Source organism: Pristis pectinata, chromosome 29, assembly GCF_009764475.1.
Source record: "Pristis pectinata isolate sPriPec2 chromosome 29, sPriPec2.1.pri, whole genome shotgun sequence".
NCBI classification, from domain to species: Eukaryota; Metazoa; Chordata; class Chondrichthyes; order Rhinopristiformes; family Pristidae; genus Pristis; species Pristis pectinata.
Genome location: NC_067433.1, coordinates 19,337,804 through 19,362,850, shown reverse-complemented (window position 1 = coordinate 19,362,850; position 25,047 = coordinate 19,337,804). Strand labels below are relative to the sequence as shown.

Here is a 25,047-nt window from a genome sequence, read left to right as displayed (position 1 = left end):
GACAATATAACACAGGCCTGAGCCACCCAGCCCACAGACCTCACTCTGTGTTGTATTGATTGTTTTGCTTTAAGGTCAGCAGGAAGGGCTTTTTGCTCAGTAAGAATGCAGAGTTGTGGAGGGGGCATTTAGTTCCATGGCTGGAACTGAAGCTGAAATCCAGTGAGTGTCTAACGTCTCAGGTTTACTCCTTTTATCCTCGTATCCGAAAATGCTGCAACATCAGATAAAACGAAGTAAACTCACTGCACATCCTCACCACAGATTACTGCTACCTAGTTCCAATGTTTACCATCCACTTTAAAAAGGAATCTGGCTCTGGAACTGGTCTGACAAGCTACATTCTCCTTGAGTAACTGAAACTCGCTGCTTTATTAACTGCTTACAAACCCACTGGGATCCTTTCAGTTTCACAGTTTGCTAATTAGAAGCAGCTCCATCACAACCTTTTAATAGATCTTCCCTCCCAGGGCTAAAAGGCTCAGGGTAAAACCAAATGTTATTGCCTTTCTATTGTATCTTTGAGCAACTTCTGGTGTGGTACCCTGCTGATACCTAATCATTTTGTAAGTATATATTTTTAGAGTTGTGCAAGAGTATCACTTTAACCTCAGTGGGTTGTGAACCTTCCTCACCCCTACACTAATTTTCTTATTATACCTTTCCTAACATCTCTCCGACATTGAAGGGGTAAAAGGGAATACATCTGAACAAATGGAGGAGTTTAAAAGGCCGGGTCAGCAATTTTACTGTAGGTGTTCTGACTGGTTGCATCACCACTTGGTGTGGAGGCTCCAGTGCACAGGATCGCAGGAGGTTGCAGAGGGTTGTAGACTCAGCCAGCTCCATCACAGGCATAACCCTCCCCACCATTGAGGACATCTTCAAGAGGCGGTGTCTCAAGAAGGCAGCATCCATCACTGAGGACCCTCACCATCCGGGACATGCCCTCTTCACGTTACTACCGTCGTGGAGGAGGTACAGGAGCCTGAAGACCCACACTCAACGATTTAGGAACAGCTTCTTCCCCTCCGCCATCAGATTTATGAACGGTCCCTGAACCCATGAACACTGCCTCGTTATTCCTCTTTTGCACTATTTACTTGTGTGACTTGCAGTAATTTTATGCCTTGCACTGTACTGCTGCCGCAAAACAACAAGTTTTGTCAGTCATAATAACCCTGATTGTGATTCTGAGACTCAGTCTACCTGCCAGAGGCCCACTTGTCTTGCAACCCCACTAATACAAGAGGGAGTGTAAACCCGGCCGGGTCTGTGTCCCTCCAGGCACCACAGGGAGGGGTTCCCTCTCCGGAATCCCCTGCCCACCCGGCTCTGCATCCAGAGCCGTCAGTGCAAGTTTGTTATCAACCAAGAGACATTTTACTGAGTATAACTTCCTTTCCTCAAAAGCCCATTTATTTGAAAAGAACATCACCTTACTAAGATATCGGTACAGTCACATGCTAGTCATTTATTTGGAAAACTTTTATTCGGTTTCTTTGTGCTTGCGCCCTGGTTTACCGTGCAACGCTTCCCACCCAGCCCGCGTCGGCCCCTGCTGTCTAGACTCTGTAGAGAGACCTTCTCTGTTCTCGGCAAAGGATCTTTCTGAACGCCCGCCTGAAGTCCTGGTTGAAGATGGTGTAGATCACTGGGTTCAGGGAACTATTGCAATACCCAATCCAGAAGAAGAATTTGAAGATGATGGGCGGGATTGAGCAGGTCGCCGGGCAGATGGCCGTCAGGCTGTAGGAGAAGAAGAAAGGGAACCAGCAGAGAACGAAGACGCCAATGACCACAGATAAAACAAAGGTGAAACGTTTCTCCCGGTTCTGGGTTGCTTTTTTCCTGAGAGCGTTGGGCGTTAGGGGATTCTGCCGCTTTACGAAGTGCTCCTGACTTTGAGAATTCCAGTCATCCCCAGCCCGGGGTTCCTGAGGCTCAGTCCTTCTCTGGGGCTTCGTGTTTGAACACTCTTCAGGCTCAGAGGACGAAGAGTCTTCCTTGTCCTTGCCCTTGAGCTCAGCGCCCTTCTCCTGCCCGTTAGGAGCGGGCGCTGTGGTTTGCTCGGTGGCCTTCTTGGAGCTGGTGGCGTTGACCACCTCCGCCTTCCTACTGCCCGGTGACTGCCTTGTCCGCTGTTTGGCCACCTGGTAGATCCTCACGTAAACCAGGATCATGATGACACACGGGGCGAAGAAGGAGCCTATGCAGGAAGATAAGATGTACCATTTCTCCTCGTTGAGTCGGCACACGGGGATCTCTTCTTGGCCGAGGTTCTTGTTCATGGAGAGGAGAGGGGGGAAGGAAATGACCGCAGCAATGAGCCAGACAGTCAGGATCACACAGCGGATTCTCCTCGGTGTCCTCTTGGAGTTGTACTGAATGGCTTGGGTCACTGACCAGTACCTGTCCAGGCTGATCGCACAGAGGTGCACGATGGAGGAAGTGCAAAACAGAACGTCCAAGGCCAGGTAGATTTCGCACCAAACCCTCTTAAAGTACCAATAGCCCATCAGTTCATTGGCCAAAGAGAAGGGCATCACCAAGGTGGCCACCAGGATATCAGCGGCGGCGAGGGAGACGAGGAAGAGGTTCTGGGGAGCTTGCAGCGACCTGCTGGTCAGGACGGCAATGACGACCAACACATTCCCGATGACCGTGAAGACGATGATGAAGCTGATGACAGTGGCGATGCCAGCGGTGCTCCGGGGCGAGTAGGGCAGTGAGAAGACGCGCTCCCCCACGGGGACCTGCTGGCTCCCGTTGCACAGCGAGCTGGCGTTACCGCGGAGCGCTGGGCACTCCATCGCCCACCGGCTCGGTCAGTCGGAGGCTTCGACCGAATCCGAGGGCGCTTCCCCCGCCACGCCGCTCAAACCGGGCTGAAACGACGCGGAGCTCATCGCAAAGTACACTCCTCGCTGTTCTCTCGCATCCGAGCGAGCACGCAGATCAACACCCAGCGGGAGCTACTTTATTCCAGAGCAGTTGGAGTTGCCTGCTGTTTGCACCCGACTTTCTCAGCTGCAGACTGTGTGCGCTATTGACAAACGTCCTGCAAGCTTTTGTTGCGTCCCATTCTTTGCCTTCACTGCTCGGACAGGCTGCATTTAAGAGGGAGCATCGCACCACACACAGCCCCCTACACCGACGTAAGAGATCACGTTGCCTTTCTTGTCACCTCCCCACCGTTCCCAAAAATCTCTTGTTCCTCGTCCTCAGCTGTGGGAATCCAGCGCGACCCTTTGGTTCAGAACTATCAACGACTTGAAGAGAGAATTCAAGTCCTCGCAGACCGCTTCGTGTGCTTTGGTTCTGTGTATCAATAACCTCACTGACGTGAGGCGTGTGTCACAGACCGACACGGGGAAGGGACGCGCCCGGGGTACTTGCCTGGGTTTTACCCACATTTAAAGTTCCATCTGCAACATTGGTACGTGGATGCGTGGTTCCCCGCAGTGTTCGATCCGAAAGGACAGTGGTTGAAGATAAAAAAAATAGAGAATTCACTAATTTCATGAAACAAATCCGCATAAATAATGATTTATAAGTTATTAGAAGTTTTATCAAACGATTAAGTAAAACATTGGATTGAAACTTTCACTGAAGACTAATAGTCATCAATAAACGCGAGGCTATGTTATTTCAGATTTTGAGTCCAAGAGTTCTGAAACACCGCCGGGAAACTCAATTCCACAGGAGGTCGAGGTGGTTCTTCCTCTGATAGTTACGGGCGAGATTGAGTTTATGTAGATGTTGCCTATTGTGCGTGAAATTTGACAGCGCAGATCTTCGAATGAGCAGCATCTCCTCACTAGCTGCTCACGTTATCGCCTCTCATTCGGGCGAGTTACATAGTCAATACCGGCATATGCAAAATGCAACCTTCTGGAAATGTACTGGTGCTAGCCCTTAAAGGGAAACTCTCGAGTTCTGTCTCTGTGGCAGCAGCCTTGCCTGTGTATAGGGCACCTATTCCTTGCAATGCCTGTCACACGCAACAAGTCATCGCCGAGAGGATCCCCGAGTTCACAGCTGGAACTACATCTGGCTCTAACAGCTGCCATGCCACCAAACGTTTCCAACTCGTTTTGATGCTGGTTTGAACATTTCCGTGGGTTAACAGCCGCGTTAAGGAGCCACTGAGGAATAGTCCAAAAATGTTTAATCGAAATGCAGTGCAGTTTAGGAAAGCCGCGGCAGACAATGTCATCAGGACCCTGGATAGAGACAGGGAAAGTTGGGAACACAGAGACTCCCGTTGTCGGCTAATAAATGTTACGCAAAGGTTATGGTCCCTTAAGTTAGTGTTACATAGTTCCGAATGTCATGTATGATGTTGAGCAACTGGATGTGTCCGAAGCCTCATTAAAACTCTTCGGTGGGGAAGTAGGTGATGATAAGCATTTATTGGCCATCTCTAATCACCCCCGTCCCCCTCCCCCCCCCCCCCCCCCCCGCCCAGAGCTTTGCTGGGCTGCCCCAAAGGGAGTGAAGAGTCAACCCCGTTGTTGTGGGTCTGCAGCAGTGACAGGCTGCCTGGAGGAAATTACTGAGAAGCAGATTGTGACAGTCGGATGTTTCACAGTCACTCCTACTGCTGTTTTTTTTAAAAAAATTCCGGATTTAATGTTAATTAAATTTAAATTCTCCAGCTGCTATGGTGGGACTTGAATTTTTCCCATTGGATCATTAATTCAGACCTCAGGATTGCTGTTTAAGTAATTAAACCATTATTTTGTTATTCCTACTACTTGCATGAATACACTTGATTGGCACGTTCAGGTCTAACAAATAGTAACAAATAACTACTATGGATAGGAAAGGTCACGGAGGGATATGGGCCAAACGCAGGCAAATGGGGCGAGCTGGGATAGACATCTTGGTTGGCATGGATGGGTTGGGCTGAAGGGCCTGTTTCCCTGCTATATAATTCAATGACTCCATGACATTGTGGGCACATTTTTCAAATCAGAATATGATATGAATCTAGAAATTCAGAATCTATAGTTATATAACATGGAAATTCCTGATTATACACAAGGCACAAGCACTTGTTAATACTTCTTTTATTGATTGATGTACAGAGCTTTGTACAGTGTTGAGGTACAGAGGGATCTTGTGGTCCAAGTCCTTACCTCCCTGAAAGTGGCGATACAGGTAGATAGAGTGGTAAAGAAGGCATATGGCATGCTTGCCTTCATCGCTAGGGACATAGGATAAAAGAGTCAAGAAGTCATGTCGCAGTTGAATAAAACTTTGGTGAGGCCACGCTTGGAATATTGTGTGCACTTCTGGTCGCCCCATTACAGGAAGGATGTGGAGGCTTTGGAGAGGGTGCAGAAGAGGTTCACCAGGGTGCTGCCTGGATTAGAGGGTATTAGCTATAAGGAAAGGTTAGACAAACTTGGGTGGTTTTCTCTGGCACGCTGGAGACTGAGGGAAGACCTGATAGAAGTTTATAAAGTTATGGGAGGCATAGGTAGACAGCCAGAACCTTTTTCCCATGATAGCAATGTCAAATACTAGAGGACGTAACTTTAAAGTGAGAAGGGAAAAGATTAAAGGAGATGTGCGGAGCGGGTTGTTTTACACAGAGTGCCTGGAACAGGCTGCTAGGAATGAAAGTGGAAGCAGATATGATGTTTAAGAGGCTCTTAGACAGGCACATGAATGTGCAGAGGATGGAGGGAGATGGACATTGTGTAGGCAGAAGGGATTAGTTTAATTTGGCATCATGTTCAGCACAGACATCGTGGGCCGAAGGGCCTGTTCTCATTCTATGTTCTTTATTAATCTTGCTCAAATGTGTAGAATTGTTCACTAGCCCCCTTTTATTTTCTGAGCATTATAGTATTTTGTTCTCTTTATATTCCGCTACTGTGCTGTCTATCAGCAAGGTGTCAGTCACGGGTTCACGTAAACCTACAATGTAACCATTCTAAAAACTAATGCTTTCAGATCCTGTCGGGTTTCTACATTCCTGAAAATAACTTCAAAGTTTTTGATTTTTTTTAATGTTATATATGTATCGGTCAGATCATAGATATCTTAATGCAGAACATAATTTAACCCCTGCTGACTGTGCATGAAATAAATTGTAATCCATAATGGCTCATTTTGTTTAGGTTTTAGTATCCCCAAAACATTTAAATCCTCAAACCTGCTGGTTATACCAGTAAAATAAGATGACCAATAGCAACCTAATGGGTCTATCTCTGTCCCTGGTTCATAACATAAGCTGTAACATGTAAGGTGACAGCAAAACACTTCAACGTTTCTGGTCTGGAGAGTGGAAACATCAGGTAAAATACCGAGTCATATACAGTTTCCAGTGACTTTTGTTGAAGTCCACATGGGGCATCAGTGTCAATTGTCCCACCCCAATGTCAAATAGCTTTTATTTGCAGTAAAAAATCTCAGATTATATTTGCATAAAAGCACATTCCATAGTGGTGTTAACCTTTGCCCATTGAGCCACAGCTGTTCTCATTGAGTCATACAGCACAGAGACAGGTCCTTCAGCCCATCATGGCCATACCAACTATTAAATACCAGTCTATACTAATCCCATTCACCAGTACTTCATCCGCAGCCTACTACGCTTTGGTGATCCGAGTGCTCATCCAGAGATTTTTTAAATACTGTGGGAGTTCCTCCCTCCACCACCCCCTCAGTCAGTGCGTTCTAAATTCCAGCCACCCCCTGGGTGAAAAAGGATCCCCTCTAAATCTCTTACTCCTCACCTTACTCCTATGCCCTCTGGTTTCAGACATCTCTGCCATGGGGAAAAGTTTCTTACTATCTACTCTATCTGTGACTTTCCTAATTTTGTTTACCTCTATCAGGTAACCTTACCCCACCCTGCCACACCCCCCCTCGCACCCCCACCCCCCTCCTCCTCCCCCCCCCCCCCACCACAGCCTCCTCCACTCTAAGGAAAACCCAGCCGATCCAATCTCTCATAACTGAAGCATTCCATCCCAGGCAACATGCTGGTGAATCTCCTCTGCATCCACTCCAGTGATATCACACCCCTCGTATGGCATGTCCTTCCTGCAGTGTGGTGATCAGAACTACACACAATGTTCTAAAGTTTTATAGAGCTGATGAAATTGTACCAAAACCTCTTGCTCTTAAATTCTATGTTAAAGAAAGCAACATCCCATTTCCTTTTTCACCACCACTTTATCTACTTGTGATTTCTCTTGGACGTCTATGAAGAAGACGTGGACTTGAGTTATTTGTAACCCTGAACTTGATTTTGAGACTATGGACTATTGAAGGTTTCATCAGCTCATGTGTGAGTTGCCTTTGGAAAGTTAAGCATCCAGAGAAAGTCCCAAAGGCAGCTTGGAGGTTCCAACGACTGTTAAGTCTAATGTTTGGGACTTCAAAGAATCTGTCTGGAGCACAGTTTTACACTTCATGCGTGAGACGTACCAAGCAGCTTGGACATTGAGAGTATTTATGAAAGGTTCCACTGCAATCAGCTTGCTTAAGTTGCTAGTTCCCTAGTCTCTACCCAAAAAGATTGCAGATCCAAGTTGTACTCTGTACTCGACTATCCTATCTATGCTGTGCAGTGCTGTGGGAGATGTTGAAGGTGTCCTTTGCATGAAATGTTGAAACACGCCCATCTTGACAAGTTCAAAGATCCTATTGCATCATAGGGAGTCCAAATCAAAGGATCACACATATTAGGGAGAAACAAATAGAAGGACTAGTTAACAGGGAGAGATGAAGTAAGGAGAGGGCTCACACGAAGCATAAACACATGCAGTGGCCATTTGGGCCAAACAACCTGTTCCTGTGCAAATAAATACTCTGTAGCGCTTGTTGAGTACAAAATCCTCCTGGGCACACAGGAACTCCATTGATAGATGAGGAGATATAACTGTGGTACAAATAAGGAGAGTCAATTTTTTTTAGGAAAATATTTATTTATGTTTTACAGATTTGAATTGAGGCAAGAGAAGAAGACACGAGGAGAAGAATAAGGCTTACGTCTTTGCATCAGTTAAAAAAAAGAGCCTTTATTTCCAGTCTGCCATTACCTCAATGTCTTATCAGCTGCAGAATGACATACTCAACTGCTTTACAGTGTAACACAATGGTAAGTTGCTTTATTTTCTGTTTCTGACAATTGTGTTCCTAGTGTTTACAGCTGAGAGGGTGATAAGCATCTGGGCTATATAATAGGTGGCTGTAATCATTCCGGAGTTATACACAGGAAAACAAAATGCACTAACTGCAGAGGTGAAATCAGATACTACAAGAAGCATTCCTCCAATAGTGGCAAACAGTTTGACCCAAGACCAGTTCCGATTGAAGAGTGTGCCTGCACTAGCACGCCAGGCCATGGCTCCTATTAGACTAATGTAGATGTAGGCTGCCCACTGAAAGGGCTTTTGGTCCCGGAGGCATCTGCTGAGGAACAGCAAATATACAGTGCCTATAATCACCAGGAAAAGGCCTGCCAGCAGGTTTAAAGGTTTCAAACCAAACATCCAGATGTAACAGATATGCGCGAGCCCAAACAAGGAGTTACCTGAAAGAACAGCAGAGTTAGCAATCTTTTCACTTTCCTCATCTGCATTTCATATGATGCCCCAGCACGTCATCCTTTCCTGATACTCCCATTTACCAATGGCTTTTAAATAAAAGTATGATTAATATATAATTTCACACTGGAGACACAAGAGACTGCATGCTAGAAAATGGAGAAAAAAAAGAAGCTGCTGGAGAAACTCAGCGGGTCAGGCAGCATCTGTGGAGGGAGATGGACAGTTGATGTTTCAGGTTGAGACCCTTCATCTGGACTGAAAGAGGTCCTCACTATAAAGAGGTGAGGGGAAAGGGTGGGGCAAGACCTCTCCTCTTCACTTCTTTATGCTGCCTATCTCCCCTCTACTTTTCCAGTCCAGATGAAGGGTCTCAACCCGAAACATCGACTGTCCATCTCCCTCCACAGATGCTGCCTGACCTGCTGAGTTTCTCCAGCAGCTTCTTTTTTGCTCTGCAATTTTATATTTTCTGTTTATTTTCAATTTTTTTTGCCACTTCCGCTGAAGGTGTTGATCATTCTGAAACTTTATTTGTAGCTGTTCTTCAGGTGAGGCCATAGGGTGAATGCTACCGCAGCAGAATCTGATCCCATTCTCTGAACATACTTACTTTACACACTGGATTCATTGGACTGTGATAGGAAGTCCAGCTGATATCTCTTACTTTGTGTCATTTGCACCCAATTTATTTCACGTTTAAGATCAGCACAGACTGTCCACCAAAGATAAAACCTTCCAACGTCTAAAACAAGTCCTAGGCAGCAGGTGTCCTTACCCACTGGAGAAATCTTGTTATTTCATTTGCACTATATTTTTGGGCCCCAAAAAGTTTCCTGATTCAAGCTACTTCACAGAATTATTAAATTCGACAAAATTCAGCACAAGCCGACCAGGACTGAGAAGCCCAATTGACTTATCTGCTTGGGGAAAATACAGAGATCGTCCATATTATTAATGCTGCTTAATCTGCTGAATATTCCCAGTAGTTTCTGTTGTTATTAAAGATGACCTACAGCTTGCCGAGAAAGGTAGGTTTTAGTGAGTAACTTAAAGGAAGAGAGAGGTGGGGAAGGAAGGAGTGGGGGTGCGATTCCAGAGAGTGGGCTTAGAGGCTGGAGGCACATCCATCAGCAGTTTTTCCATTTATTCATTATTCAGGATAAATGCCCATCCCAAATTGCTCCCATGAATGTGAATGGGATATTCCAGGATTTAGACCCACTGATGACAAAAGAGCGCCGATATATTTCCAAATCAGAGTGGTGCGTGGGTTGGAGGGAATCTGCATGTGGTGGTGTTCCCCTGCATCTGCTGCCCTTGCTGTTGGCAGGGATAGTGGTCGTGGGTTTGGTAGGTGTTGTTGGAGCAGCTTGGGCAAGTAACTGCAGTGCGTTTTGTACGTGGCACCTAAGTACAGCCCTGGTGTGCAAGGGATGAATGCTTAGGAGTTCCAATGAAATAGCTGCCTTGTCCTGCTGAACTTTTTTGTTCAGTGTTCAATTAGTCCATTTTTGAAAAGAAAATTCAGGTTTGTAGAAGATGTTAATTTAATTAAAGTTAATTTAATTATGTTAATTTGTTTATGCAATTTTTGTTTGTCATGTTTGTACTGTGCTACTGTAAAAAGAAAATGTTCATGGCATTTATCCACTGGGTATGTATGTCCAGGACAATAAACTTGAATGAAGAGGAGATTATAGATGTTTCTGGAGGGATGAGGTGTGGAGGGGCCAGTCAGGGGATAAAGTGAAAGAGTCGACAGAGGGGTTTGTACACCGAGATGAAAATTTAATCAAGGTATTAGCAATCTGAGGAAAATCAGGATAGGTCAGCAGGCCATGGTATCTGTGAGTAGATGCGCAGGTTAATGTGCAGGCAGTGTGGTTCTGGATAACTTCATGTTTATGGAGGGTGTTAGGTAGGAGGTTAGTCGAGAGCACTGTGGTTGAAGAAAGCTTGGAGGTAACACGGGCAGGCACGGTAGCGTAGGGGTTAGCGTAACACTATTACAGCGCCAGCGACCTGGGTTCAATTCCGGCCACTGTCTGTAAGGAGTTTGTACGTTCTCCCCGTGCCTGCGTAGGTTTCCTCCCCGGTGCTCCAGTTTCCTCCCACGTTCCAAAGACGTACGGGTTAGGAAGTTGTGGGCACGCTATGTTGGCGCCGGAAGCCTGGCGACACTTGCGGGCTGCCCCCCGGAACACTCTACGCAAAAGATGCATTTCACTGCGTGCTTCGATGTTAATGTGACCAATGAAGATACCTTAACATTGGCCTGAATGAGGATTTCAGTAAATAGCCTGAAGCAAGGGCAGAGGTGACTAACTTTATGCGGATGGATATAATAAATCTTGATAATGTATTGGAAATAACATTAGAATCACAACTTAGTTCAAATAGGGTCCTAAGGTAGCAATGGATCTTTATTTTGGCCCAGATCATAGGCAGGGCAGGGCAGGGCAGAAGTCAACGGTGAGGGTGCAGTTTGTTTGGTGGGACCTGTGACAATGACTACAGACTTTGTGTTTAATCAGTGCAGTCTCCCCTTTGTGTGGAGAATCCTGTTATAAATCCACCTTCAGGTAGTTAGTTTTAGATTCTAAAATTACACAAATCCTTTCATTACCTTCAACACATATCATCACTCTTAAACTGTTCACCTTTGTGGACAATGAACAAGGTTTATGTGGGTTAATTTTTTCCAACCCTGTTACTATCAAGCCCAGCTGATACTTGACTTACCCACCCTGAAAGTCCAGCATCAAAAACAATGTTATTGTAAACACTTAAATATGCACCAGCATTACTTGCATCCACAAGTCTTTCACCAGGTTTCCCACACTTACCGTGAATGTGGTACAGCTGTGTGGACAGGGTGCGGAAGACATCTCCAGCTGCTGAAAATAGGAGGCCAGCGAGGAGTTTTGGAGTTTTGGAGTGCATGTGCACATTTACTCCAAGGGTCAAAATATACATGCACAGGAACAGAATCGGCAAGCATTTCAGGAAAGCTCTCATCCATATTGGACAGGTAGATTGTGGCGCCAGGACAAAGTAAATACCGACACTCAGCAAGAAGGGCGCCAACTTGAACAACTCCTTTAGGACCTTTAGTGAGAAAAAGAATTGTTAGATTTAGAGGTAGAGGACAGGGATAATTATTTTGTCAGTTTCTGGTATTTTGATTCAAGAATCCAATTTTATAAACAACATTTCAAGTTCTGGGATTCACCAAAGAATAAAAGTGCAGAGCACTGCAATCACTCCATTTGTTTTAATACCAGTAATGTCAATGGTTCTTCATTGTTCTCCCCTTTATTTTATATTGTTCTCTGACTGGGGTTCAGTCCCATAGGTGTCAGCCACTGCTCCCCATCTTATGCTCATTTCTTGGTAGATAAGCGGAGGTAGTAAAGTGTCATCTTGGTGATCCATCTCAGGGCCGGAGCTGACCTCGGTCCAGTCCAGGAGTGACTGAGACCAAACCAGCACCAGTGGTCCCTGCCGGTCTCTGTGCCTCACTGCGACATGTATTCCATGAAAATGGAATTTATTGTTTTTGAAACAACGAGGGTGTGTTGTTCAGCGATCCAAATCAACAAACTGGGATCTAAGCCTGTGCCCTTAAAGAGACAAAATGGGATTCCACATCACTATATTAAAGTTTACAGTAAACATTGAGCAGACAGAGAGCAGACAGTGTAGGATACCAGTCACGTGCCTTCCTTGGTGATTTGTTACACTTGCAGTGAATATCTGCCATAAATACACAATGTGATGCCAGGTAGAGTGTAATATGGATTTGATGCCCAGACTCCCACTTCCAAGTTCAACTCTCCAGCCAACACTTACATCTACACATGCACTCAGCACAAAGGGTGACCCCAACCAGCCTTATTTAAAGGAACCGTCAACTGAGGAGGGGAGAGAGGAAAGGAGGTGGCATCTGTACGGATCCCTTGTGCTGGATTTGGAGAACTCAAGCAAGTGTGCTTTCAGGCACCACGTTGATTGTCCCATTCATCAGATTTACCACAGGTTCCCTCTTCCATCAGCCTTCCCTCTGTCACCAATCATCACCGCATCTGCTAAACACAATAACATTCACAACAATGTGATGGGGCTGCTGTAAACTGAGCAGTGTGTATGGCTGGAGGTCCAGTTCGTAGGATGTGAAAATTGAAGATCCCTCACCTTGACCACTCACACCACAGCTGAAGGACCTCGAGCAGGTACGGGTACCTCACTTCCTTTCCAGCTTCCCCAACAAAGCTTCTGGTGTAGCATTCAAAAAGCATGGAGCTGGTCTTATTAAAGGATCACTCTTTATAGATCCCCAGGCATGGTTCACTTTCTGCACAATTGCCAGTAATTGCCATAGCCACAGTACACCTCCCCTTTAAGAAAATAGGATAACTTCAAGCAGCGAAGTCTGGTCATTCATAACTTTTGACGCCGCTGGTGTGTCGAGCCAATGGACAGAAGGGTTAGCACTGACTCAACAGAGAGATCATTCAAATGCAAAGACTGCATAAAGTTGTCACCCTGCCTGCTTTGCAGTCAGTTGTCACAATCCCTGTGCTCATTTTGATTCCTCTCTACCCTACCCTAGTCTTTATTGCTGTGCCCTGCAGTTATTAGATATATTCACACTTCATTTGACAGGACAAAATGAACAAGATAAGGTTTCAAATAGAAGGAAGGCAGTTTCAGGGAGATCAGCAGACAGAACAATAAGATTGTGTTAATTCATGTCTTCCTCAAGCGTCTCTTGAATAAGGGTTTCAGATGGTTCAGACAGAAAATGGTAAAGAATAATAGACTGGAAAAAAATCATCAGTCCATTGAGCTTGGCCACACAACTGCAGTTCATCACGTTATGCACAGTCCTCACCAAAAACAAAAAGCTACGAATGCAGGAAATCTGAAATAAAATCGAAAATTCTGGATATACTCAGTAGGTCAGGTAGCATCAGTGGGAAGGGAGACAGAGTTAACAATGACGGTGAACAATGATATAAAATCAGTAGAAAGAAGGGACATAGGGTCAGAAGAAGTAGAATCTTTATGGGTGGAGTTAAGAAATGGCAAGAGTAAAAGGACAATAATAGCAGTTATATCTAGGCCCCCTAACAGCAGCTGGGATGTGGACTAAAGTACAGTTAGAAATAGAAAAAGCATGTCAGAGGGACAATGTCAAGATAATTATGGGGGATACTGATGTTGGAGAGGGTTCAGAGGAGATTTATGAGGATGATTCCCGGAATGAAAGGGCTTACGTACGATGAGCGTTTGTCGGCTCTTGGATGTACTCACTGGAGTACAGAAGAGTGAGAGGGGACCTCATAGAGACATTTCGAATGTTGAAAGGACTGGACAGAGTAGATGTGGCTAAGCTGTTTCCCTTGGTGGGTGAGTCCAGGACTAGAGGGTACCAGTTTAAAACAGAAATGAGGAGAAATTTCTTTAGCCAGAGGGTAGTGAATTTATGGAATTCTTTGCCACATACAGCTGTGGAGGCCTGATCATTGGGGACATTTAAGGAGGAGATTGATAGGTATCTAATTAGTCAAGGTATCAAAGGATAAGGCCGGAAATTGGGGCAAGATAGGAATAGTTTTAGTTTAGCTCACGGAGCAGACTTGACAGGCCAAATGGCCTACTTCTGCTCCTTTGTCTTGTGATCTTGTGATGATCTTTCACCAGAATGACTCTGTATTCTGTTATTGTTTTATCCTGTACTACCTCAACGCACTGTGTAATGAATTGATCTGTACGAACGGTATGCAAGACAAGATTTTCACTGTACCTCGGTACAAGTGACAATAATAAACCAATACCAATACCCAATACCAATTTGAGCTGCAGGGAGGGGGAAGGGTGGAGGGCATGTCAGTGATGGAGTGGAGGCCATGGTTATCCAGGTGAAACAATTGCCTCAGCTGCCGCCTGGTTCATCCAAGCTCACCTGCCTGGACAAGTGTCAACTGAGCAAAGTAAATCAGGGTGGTTGGGAAGAGAAACCAACATGTTGGAACTGTGAGATGTAACTGCCAGAAATCTAAAATAAAAGAGAGTGTTGGAATTATTCAGCAGATCAGGCAGCGTCTGTGGAGAGAGAAAAAGTGAGTTAATGTTACAGGAGGATGATCTTATGTCAGATCTGATCACTTCTGACACACATTGAAACTTCTGAATTCAACATTGAGTCTCGAGAGCTGTGACACACCGACACAGAAAGTGACATGCTACTACTTCAAGTAAAACACCACTGGAGGAACTCAGCGGGTCAGGCAGTATCTGTGGAGGGAAATGGACGGTCGACGTTTCGGGTCGAGACCCTTCATTGGGATTGTTTGAGCTTACTTTGGGTTCATTGGAACTGTGTGTGGGGGGGGGGGGGGTCAAAGGTAGAGAGGTTAATATGTGAGTGGATTGAAGTGACAAGTGATTAGAAGCCCAGGGTTCCCCTTGACGACTGAGTGCAGGTGATCTGCAAGGGTCCTACCCAATCTGCATTTGTTTTCTCCAATGTAGAGGAGACCACACTGTGAGCTCCAAATGTAGTACACTCAATTGGAAGTGCAACGGAATCACTGCTTCTCCCGGAGAGACTGTTGGGTTCCTGGATGGCAGGAAGGGAAGAGGTGAAAGGGCAGGTGTTGCATCACCTGTGGTTGCAGGGAAAGCGCTGCGAGTTGGAGTGATTGGTGAGATGGAAGAAGGAACCAGGGTATCACAGAGGGAATGATCCATTTGGAACACTCAAAACGCTGGAAGATCTCAGCGGATCAGGCAGCATCTATGGACTGAAATGGACTATCGACGTTTTGGGTCAGACCCTTCATTTGGACGGAAAGAAAAGGGAGATAGCCAGTGTTAAAAGGTGGAGAGAAGGGGCAGAGCAAGAGCTGGCAGGTGATAGGTGGATCCAGGTGAGGGGGGGGGGGCTGAAAGGCAGATGAGGGAGGGGGGGAGAACGGGAATGATGTAAGAAGCTGGGAGGTGATAGGTGGAAGTGACAAAGGGCTGAACATGATGGAATCTGATAGGAGAGGACAGTGGACCATGGAATCAAGGGAGGGGAGCCGGTGGGAGGAGTGTGTGGGTGATGGGCCAGTGCAGAGGATGGGGGAGGGGAAAGAGATGGGGCGATGGGGGCTGGTTGGATCAGGAGAAGAGAGAAAAGGGAAAAGGGACAAGGGACAGAGGGGGAGCAGTTGCCAGAAGTCTGAGAATTCGATGTTCATGCCGCCAGGTTGCAGACTGCCCAGGCAGAATACGAGGTGCTGTTCCTCTAATAGCGTTCAGCCTCGACTTGGCAGTAGAGGAGACCAAGGACAGACATATTGGTGCGGGAGTGGGGGGGGAGAATTAAAATGGCTGGCCACCAGGAGATCCAGGCTGGCGCGGCAGACGGGGCAAAGGTGCTCGGCGAAGCCGTCCCATTTGCGGATCCATCTGGAAGGCCGAAAGGGGAGGTGAAGATGTGTCTGGTGGAGGAAACTCCTTTAAGGTGACGAAAATGACAAGAGGAGAATCCATTGAATGTAGAGGCTGGGGGAGGGGTGGAAGATGAGGACGGGGAGAACCCCATCCTTGACCTGGGTGGAGATGTTGAGGGAGCAGAAATACAAGAAACAGAGAAGACGCTGTTGAAAACAATTCTAATAGAAAGAAAGCCACGATTAAGGAAACAGGAAGATACATCAGAAGCTGCTGTGGAAAGTCTCATCATCAGAACAAATATAATGGAGACGGAAAAACTGGGAGAATGGAGTGGAATGGAGTCCTTATTTGAAGTGGAGGGCGGGAGGTCTAGGTGAGACAGCCGTGGGAGGATGTACGTTGATAATGGATACAGGTCTCTGATATATCGCTGGAGACGGAGGCAGAGAAGTCATGAAAGGAAACAGTCAGACACGGACCACGTGACAGTGAGAGCAGGGTGCGAGCTGGTAGCAAAGGTAAGGAAGATTTCAAATCTCAAATTCTGTATGAGTGCAGGAAGCAGCAATATTGCAGAGGTATTTAAAATGATGAGAGGCATAGATAGGGGGCACAGGTTTAGGGTGAGAAGGGAAAGATTTAAAAGGGACCTGAGGGTCAACTTTTTCACACAGAGGGTGGTGAGTATATGGAAGGGGAAGAGGTTGAGGCAGGTACAACAGGATCATTTAAGAAGCACTTGGATAGGTAGATGGAGGGGTGGGGCCTGGAGGGATATGGGCCGAACGCAGGAAATTGGGACTAGCTGGGTGGGCACCATGGTCGGCATGGTCTGGTTGGGCTGAAGGGCCTGTATCCGTGCTGGATTGCTCTGTGACTCTATGGCTCTATAACATCATGTAGCAAAATGTGATGAGGGAAGGGATCCAGGTAGAACTGAACCAAGGACTGTTCCGTGTATCCCACAAAAAGGCAGTCGTAGCTTGGGCTCCTGTGAGTTCCGTTAGCTACACCCTATACTTGGAGAGTCATAGAGTCATAGAACAATACAGCATGGACATAGGCCCTTCGGCCCAACCAGTCCATTCTGACCACGGTGCCCACCTAGCTAGTCCCAATTTCCTGCGTTTGGCCCACATCCCTCCAAGCCCCGCCCCTCCATGTACCTATCCAAGTGCTTCTTAAATGATACTGTTGTACCTGCCTCACCCACTTCCTCTGGCAGCTCGTTCCATAAACTCACCACCCTCTGCGTGAAAAAGTTGCCCCTCAGGTCCCTTTTAAATCTCTCCCCTCTCACCCTAAACCTATGCCCCCTAGTTTTGGGGAAAAGGCAGTTACCAACTTTGCTCTCCGGCCTATCAAAGATGTCCCCTTTGTTATTTCCACACTGCTCCCTCTCTGTAACTGAAAACACACTCGTTTTCATCACTTTTCCAGTTCTGATCAAGGATCATTCTTTCTCGTTCCACATGTGCTGCCTGACCTAGTAAGTAGCCCCAGTGTATCTCACACAGAAGCTGTTATTGCCAGGGGGAGCCAGAGATCCAGGAATATTAGATGAAAAGATGCCCTCTGACCCCTTGGGTGGTTGGAACTAATCCAGGGCACCAGAATGATTCTGTTTAATGTAACAAAGCATCTTGCTTGTGTATAAGATGGTTTACACCCAATCCAGTGTATGCCTGAAGGAATTCAGTGAATCAGTGTTCCTCATGACAGCTCTTCTCTACATCACAATTTTCTGGGAAGAAAAATTACCTCCATTCAGCAACAAACAACCTGCAGGAGGAACTCAGCAGGTCGAGCAGCATCTGTGGGAGGAAAGAGATTGTCAACATTTCGGGTCAAAACCCTGCATCAGTTTGAGTCCCAACCCTACCTCCATTCAGCCCAGTTCTGGCCTCTACAAACAGAGATTGTGACCTCCTGGTTCTTCCTATTTAGTGAAACATGGCAGATGCCTGCTCCAGATTGCAATCTGCAATCTTCCCATTTCCAGCTGATACAGTTAGCTGTCAATGAAAAAAAACCTCACAGATGCTGGAACGCTGAAATATAAACAGGGAATACTCACCAGGTCAGGCAGCATCTGCGAAAAGAGAAACAGAATTAACGTGTCAGGTTTCAGGTTTCAGGATGTCAGAAATGAGACCAAAATTCAGTTCTAAGCTGCAAAGAGGGAGGGACAGACAGGACACAGGAAACATCTCTGATCGGGTAGGGCCAGGACAAATTGGTGATGAAGCCCGTTTGCTGTACTTGCATTGAACAGTCAAATTAATCTCAGTGCCTTTCAGACACACTAATCTGATGCGTGCCCCCGATCACCAGCAGCGCACGTATCAGGCGAGAGCAAGATTGGGTTTGGGTTTCATGCCCAAGACAGGGATCATAGCTAAGCTCATTCGAGAAAGAAAAGGTTTCCTGGCACTGTAGATAGCAAGGACCTGATGCATTGAGGACAAAGAATAGGGAGAAAAATCAGAATGAAAGCATAGCTGGGAATCATTTGAAGAGAAAACAAAATAGCTCTCATTGTACTGGCAGTAACATTAAATGAGTGGTACAGACGCATGTTTTAAATAAACTCCTTACTTGGAACCAAACTCTATGCCATTTCAAACCCATTGTTGTTTGATCATCTCCTTGCATTGGAAGGGACACTGAAAAGACCACAACCACCTGCTGATGCACAGTACTGTCTTTGGCAATGTTTGATATAAGTTCAGGCAAGAAACACAGAATAACAAGAGTTCTCGCAACTGAGTGGAATTGAGTTCATTATATTCCCGGCTTCAGGCAAGCTTTGTGCTTGTACAATGATGGCTTTAGTGGGTGGACACTGCAGAAGCATGAGGATTGGTTCCTTCTCAGTCTGCACCTCCACAAGGCTGGATTTGTTGTAGTAACTTGGATGGACTGTAAATATTGATGTGGATATGAGAAAATCTTTAAGAATAGTGGGTTAAAACTATAAATGCAGCAAATTAATATTTCCAAAGGCGGCTTCTGGTAACGTGTTCCGCACCGTCTAATGAGTCATGTTGGGTATTAGTAGGACTCTGCATTCAGCAGGGACCCTGATTTGTTAGTTCTTTTACTAACATCTTAGGTTAATGGAAAGTGGGGCATTATACTTTGTGCTGGTGCACCTGATTTACGCAGGGAACAAAAATCACCCCATTTTGTTCCATTTTCTATTGAGGATTTTAAAATTTGTTTTTGAGATCTCGGTAACATTGGAAGGAAGCATTTACTCCCCATCCCTGTTCCATTTACAAAATTACCCTATTCATAAAATGTATAGTTACAGTGTAGGACATTGCATTGTGCTTATTCACCACAGTCAATTATGTCATTATGTTTGTTTAAAATATTTACACTGTGTCAACATGGCATTAGATTTTCAATCCCAAACATTCCATCAGTGATTAGCCTGAGCGTACTTTACACAGGGCCACAGTCCTTCAGTGTGCACTAACAGGAAAGCTCAGTTCTGTTGCCTTTCCCCACACATCCTATGCAACAGTGACCCAAGTCTCAGTGCATCCCTCAGCACAAACTTCTGCAACCAACGTAACAGTCTGCAGTCTTCGGCTGCGCACAGCTCCTTGCACTGGAAGCCCAACACGTTTTGTGCAGACCAAAGTTTGTCTTTCCCCAAGCTGCTGATCTTCCAGCAACAGTCGATGTTAAGTATGTGTCACTGGGCACAGCCCGAGGTGCACAGAGCTCTGTGTTATGCAGCTGCTTGGATGAACCTCGACAAAGACCTCTACCTCTCCTGTTTGTGAGTTCCGATTTATTTGAGATTTAGTCCCCATCGCCTTCTGCCCTCAAACATGACTGGCTTGCTCAGCCATTTCCCAAGGATAGTTAAGAGTCACCCACACTGCTGTAGGTCTGAAGTCACAAACAGGTCCATCCCTGAAGGACGTTTGTGAACTAGACGAGTTTTCAGTACAATTCAGTGGTTTCACTACTGATACTAACTTTTGTTTGATATTCCAGTTGGTTAATTAATTGAAATTAAAATTCCCTACTGTGATAGTGGGATTTAACTCTATTATTAGAGTCTCTTGATTGCTACTCCAGTAATGTAACCACTGGGCTCCTTTTCCTGTAACCATATCTCATTCTTCCTATCAAAATGAACTGGCTTGCATAAATATTGAGGTTATTTTTTTTAAATTACAAACCCTTTCTGCGTGTTTATTACTGTCACACAGTGCACTGTTAGCATTATCTCTTGGCACTGTTTCAGAGGAAGTAGCTGTAACATGTTTAGCACATCTCCCACACATCTTTAACAAAGTGTTATTAAAAGGCTGAAACCAAAAGGCTACTATAAAATAGTAAAAAGCAGACAGAATCGTGCATAGATCCCAGAGAATGTTCACAGTCTGAACTCCCAATCACTTTGATCTTTGTGATTTAATCTTTTGTCAGTTGAAAGGACAACACAAAGGTGAAAGAAAACAGACCTGTTAACATTCTTATTTCTTACCAGCCAGCTTTTTGACTTTCTATCCCGAATGTGCTGATGTCCACCAGGGTGTGGATCCACAGACAGGAAGTACTTCATTTAAGTGGCCATCTTTGTTTGTAAAACTCTACATAAAATTTATCAAGACTGCTCAGTCATGAAGGCTTCACACACAGGCCCAAGTCACTTCCGTGGCCCTGCTCATTCCAGCACACTTTTTCCTGGTTATTTCTGTTTACAAACCTACCCTGATGTGTGTTATAAACCAGAGCTCCATTTATTAATGATTTTCCTGATGATCGAAACTGTCCATTCCAACATTTCCTCAGCCCTTGACCAGAAATTGAAAAGATGAGTGAAATGATTTTAAGTTTAAAAGGACTTACCATTAAGGTGGCTGAATTCATTGTAGATCCACTTGTTTTTACTTGTTCAACAGCTTGTTTTTGGACCTCTTCACTGGAATTAGTCAAATTTAAACAAGTTTGACTGGTCTCTCCTCCACTGAATGGAATGTTGAAGCGCCCAACAAGTTAACACTAATTCTCCCAGCAGCTGTGTGATACTCTCATTCATAATTATTAAGTTCAGGCTTGTAGGAGGCCTCCCAATTCCAGAGGAGATTTAGCAGGAAGTTTTTGAATAACTGCTTGTAGTGGTGCTGATATAGTTATGTCTGAAATCCTCTAACGAACTCTGAGTTGGAGGTGTGACCTAGCCTGCAGGTTCCTGAGTGGTTAAAGAGCATCAAATACAAATAAAACAGAGTGCATTTGTTCAGTTTGATGCCTTTGCATTCTTAACTAAACATAGGTTTATATAAAAAAGATAAGGCTTCTGTCACATGATGCAGCGTTTGATAAGAAAATCTCACAGGCCCAGAGACAGAATTCTGCCTTTGTGGCTTTATCTTCTTTGGTATTCTTGGTATCGAGGCTCACAGTATGGCTCTGCACGCTCTGAGCTGACTGATGAAGTCAGCGTGGACACATCAGTCTCTTCCACGGATTGGACAGGAGGTGCCTGAGGGGTGGCAGGTGGGTGGGTAGTTTGTGAGGTGGTGCACTCATGCAGAAAGCGCTGGGCTTCCTTACCCTCCCAACACATGGACCGGAGGTTCCCAGTGCCATTCCGAATGTGCCTTCCCTATAGAGATTCCCACTGAGAAGAGGTGAGGATGTTCCCTTTTCAGCTAAACAAACTGGTGGGACTATAAGAGAAGGAGAATCAGACAGAATGTTTTTCGCCAAGGACAAACCTTAAAGCAGACAATGTAAATTGATGAGCTTAGTCCCCAGGCCCTGACACAAGTGTATCCTAGGATGTTGTGGGAAAGAAAGGAAGAAATCGCTAGGGCCCTGGCAGAGATCTTTGTACCTTCCTTAGCCGTGGGTGAGGTATCAGAAGACTGGAAGGTGACTAATGTTGTGCCTTTATTTATGAAAGGCTGCAGGGACGAGCCAAGGAACTACAGGCCGGTGAGCCTAACATCAATGGTGGGAAAGTTACTGGAGGGGAGTCTGAGAGACATGCCCTCTGAGCTTTTTATATAAATGAACAATTAGAATGAGAATGGAGGTGACACAATTAGTAAATTTTCAGATAACACCAAAATTGGTGGTGTGGTGGACAGTGCAGAAAGTTGTCCAAGGTTACAACAGGATCTAGACCTATTGGGAAAGTGGGCAAAGGTATGTATGTGGGGGAACACTTTGGATCTATTAATCATAATTCCATTAGTTTCAAGATAGTCATGGAGAAGGATAAGACTGGTCCTTGGTTTGAGATTCTAAACTGGAGGAAGGCCAATTTTGATGGCATCAGAAGGGATCTGGCAGGCATGCATTGGGATAGGTTGTTTTCTGGCAAGGAGATGCTTGGTTAGTGGGAGGCCTTCAGCGTGAAATATTGAGAGTACAGAATCTGTATGTTCCTGTTAGAATAAAAGGCAAGGCTAACAGGGTTAGGGAACCTTGGTTATCAAGGGATATTGAGGCCCCGGTAAAGAAAAAGAAGGTGGTGCATATCAGGTATCGGCAGTCAGGATCAAATGAGACACTTGAGGAGTATGAGAAATGCAAGAGAACACTGAAGAGAGTAATCAGGAGGACAAAAAGAGGACACAAGGTTGCTCTGGCAGAGAAGGTGAAAGAGAATCCCAAGGCTTTCTATAGCTATATTATAGAATATAGAACACAGAACACTACAGCACAGTACAGGCCCTTCGGCCCACAATGTTGTGCTGACATTTTATCCTGCTCTAAGATCTATCTAACCCTTCCCTCCCACATAGCCCCCCATTTCTCTATCATTCATATGTCTATCTAAGAGTCTCTTGAATGTTCCTAATGTAGCTGCCCCCACAACCTCTGCTGGCAGTGCGTTCCACACACCCACCACTCTCTGTGTAAAAAGCATACCCCTGATATCCCCCTTATATCTTTCTCCAATCACCTTAAAATTATGCCCCCTTGTGTTAGACATTTTCGCCCTGGGAAAAAGTCTCTGACTGTCCACTCGATCTATGCCTCTTATCATCTTGTGCACCTCTATCAAGTCACCTCTCATCCTCCTTCTCTCCAAAGAGAAAAGTCCCAGCTCACTCAACCTATCCTTATGCTCTCCAATTCAGGCAGCATCCTGGTAAATCTCCTCTGCACCCTCTCTAAAGCTTTCACATCCTTCCTATAATGAGGCGACCAGAATTGAACACAATACTTCAAGTGTGGTCTAACCAGAGTTCTATAGAGCTGCAACATTACCTCGCGGCTCTTGAACTCAGTACCCCAACTAATGAAGGCCAACACACTATATGCCTTCTTGACAACCCCATCGACCTGCATGGCAACCTTGAGGGATCTATGGACGTGGACCCCAAGATCCCTCTGTTCCTCCACACTGCTAAGAGCCCTGCCATTAACCTTGTATTCTGCCTTCAAATTTGATCTCCCGAAGTGCATCACTTCACACATTTCCGGGTTGAACTCCATCTGCCACTTCTCAGCCCAGCTCTGCATTCTATCAATATCCTGTAATCTACAGCAACCCTCTACACTATGCACAACACCACCAAGCTTTGTATCATCAGCAAACTTACTAACCCACCCTTCCACATCTTCATCCAAGTCATTTATAAAAAATCACAAAGAACAGGGGTCCCAGAACAGATCCCTGCGGAACACCACTGGTCACCGACCTCCAGGCAGAATACGCTCCATCTACCACCACCCTCTGTCTTCGATGAGCAAGCTAATTCTGAATCCACACAGCAAAGTTTCCCTGGATTCCATGCCTCCTGACTTTCTGAATGAGCCTTCCATGAGGAACCTTATCAAATGCTTTACTAAAATCCATGTACACCACATCCACTGCTCTACCTTCATCAATGTGCTTTGTCACATCCTCAAAGAATTCAATCAGACTCGTGAGGCATGACCTGCCCCTCACAAAGCCATGCTGACTGTCCGTAATCTGCCTATGCTTCTCCAAATGTCCATAAATCCTGTCTCTAAGAATCTTCTCCAGTAATTTGCCCACCACTGAGGTAACACTCACTGGTCTGTAATTCCCAGGGTTATCCCTACTCCCTTTCTTAAACAAAGGAAAAACATTTGCTACCCTCCAATCATCTGGCACTACTCCTGTGGCCAGTGAGAATGCAAAGATCATCGTCAAAGGTACAACAATCTCTTCCCTCACTTCCTGTAATAACCTTGGATATATCCCGTCCGGCCCTGGTGACTTATCTATCCTAATGTTTGTCAAAAGTTCCAGTACATCCTCTTCCTTCATGTTGTATGCCATCCTCGCAAGCCTCAAGGTCTCTCTCTCTCTCTGGTGAATACTGAAGCAAATTATTCATTAAGGACCTCCCCTACCTCTTCCAACTCCAGGCACATGTTTTCTCTTTTATCCCTGATCGGTCCTACCCTCACTCTAGTCATCCTCTTATTCTTCACATATGTATAGAATGCCTTGGGGTTTTCCTTGAGCCTACTCGCCAAGGCCTTCTCATGCCCTTTTCTAGTTCACCAAAATCCATTCTTAAACTCCCTCCTGGCTACCTTGTAATTCTCCAGAGCCCTGTCTGATCCCTGCTTTCTAAACCTCAGGTAAGCTTCTTTCTTCCTCTTGACAAGATATTCTACATCTCGTGTCAACCACAGTTCCTTCACTCTACCATCCTTACCTTGCCTCAATGGGACAAACCTATCCAGAACCCCATGCAAGTACTCCTTAAATAACCTCCACATTTCCACTGTGCACTTCCCCAAGAACATCTGTTCCCAATTTGCACTCCCAAGTTCCTGCCTAATAGCACCATAATTCCCCCTCCCCCAATTAAATACTTTCCCATATCATCTGCTCCTATCCCTCTCCAAGGCTATGGTAAAGGTCAAGGAGTTATGGTCATCATCTCCAAAATGCTCTCCACCAAGAGATCTGAAACCTTATCAGGCTCACTGCCTCTCTCCTCTAGTCGGCCTGTCCACATACAGTGTCAGGAATCCTTCATGGACACACCTAACAAACTCC

At 45.5% G+C, this 25,047-nt stretch overlaps 2 protein-coding genes across 5 annotated transcripts; both read right to left on the bottom strand.

Annotated features, from left to right (window-relative positions):
* Positions 1-1,453: 1,453 nt before the first annotated feature.
* Positions 1,454-3,166, bottom strand: LOC127584246 (alpha-2C adrenergic receptor-like). The gene has a single exon (XM_052040886.1). It carries the CDS (start codon positions 2,811-2,813, stop codon positions 1,566-1,568), a length of 1,248 nt encoding a protein of 415 aa, XP_051896846.1. The 5' UTR covers positions 2,814-3,166; the 3' UTR covers positions 1,454-1,565.
* Positions 3,167-7,973: 4,807 nt separating this feature from the next.
* LOC127584247 (lysoplasmalogenase-like protein TMEM86A) lies at positions 7,974-21,428 on the bottom strand. 4 transcript variants are annotated; one of them, XM_052040889.1, is made up of 4 exons: positions 20,898-21,428; positions 17,784-17,836; positions 11,420-11,681; positions 7,975-8,557 (listed from the first exon to the last, which is right to left on the bottom strand). In XM_052040889.1, exons 2-4 carry the CDS (start codon positions 17,787-17,789, stop codon positions 8,133-8,135), a joined length of 693 nt encoding a protein of 230 aa, XP_051896849.1. In that variant the 5' UTR covers positions 17,790-17,836; positions 20,898-21,428; the 3' UTR covers positions 7,975-8,132. The 4 variants fall into 4 exon arrangements, with proteins under 4 accessions (XP_051896847.1, XP_051896849.1, XP_051896850.1 ...); XM_052040890.1 differs by lacking the exon at positions 20,898-21,428 and adding an exon at positions 20,533-20,566; XM_052040887.1 differs by lacking the exons at positions 17,784-17,836; positions 20,898-21,428 and adding an exon at positions 20,533-20,659 and having other exon boundaries at positions 7,974-8,557.
* Between the last annotated feature and the right edge of the window lie 3,619 nt (positions 21,429-25,047).

Bases quoted from the DNA above. Each gene is read 5' to 3' on its own strand.
- LOC127584246 (XM_052040886.1), bottom strand. From the start codon at position 2,813: ATGGAGTGCCCAGCGCTCCGCGGTAACGCCAGCTCGCTGTGCAACGGG.
- LOC127584247 (XM_052040887.1), bottom strand. From the start codon at position 20,610: ATGAAGTACTTCCTGTCTGTGGATCCACACCCTGGTGGACATCAGCAC. The intron at 11,682-20,532 runs GTAAGAAATAAG...TTCTCACTAAAG, and splicing joins GAAAGTCAAAAAGCTGGCTG to GTCCTAAAGGAGTTGTTCAA. The intron at 8,558-11,419 runs GTAAGTGTGGGA...CTGTTCTTTCAG, and splicing joins ACAGCTGTACCACATTCACG to GTAACTCCTTGTTTGGGCTC.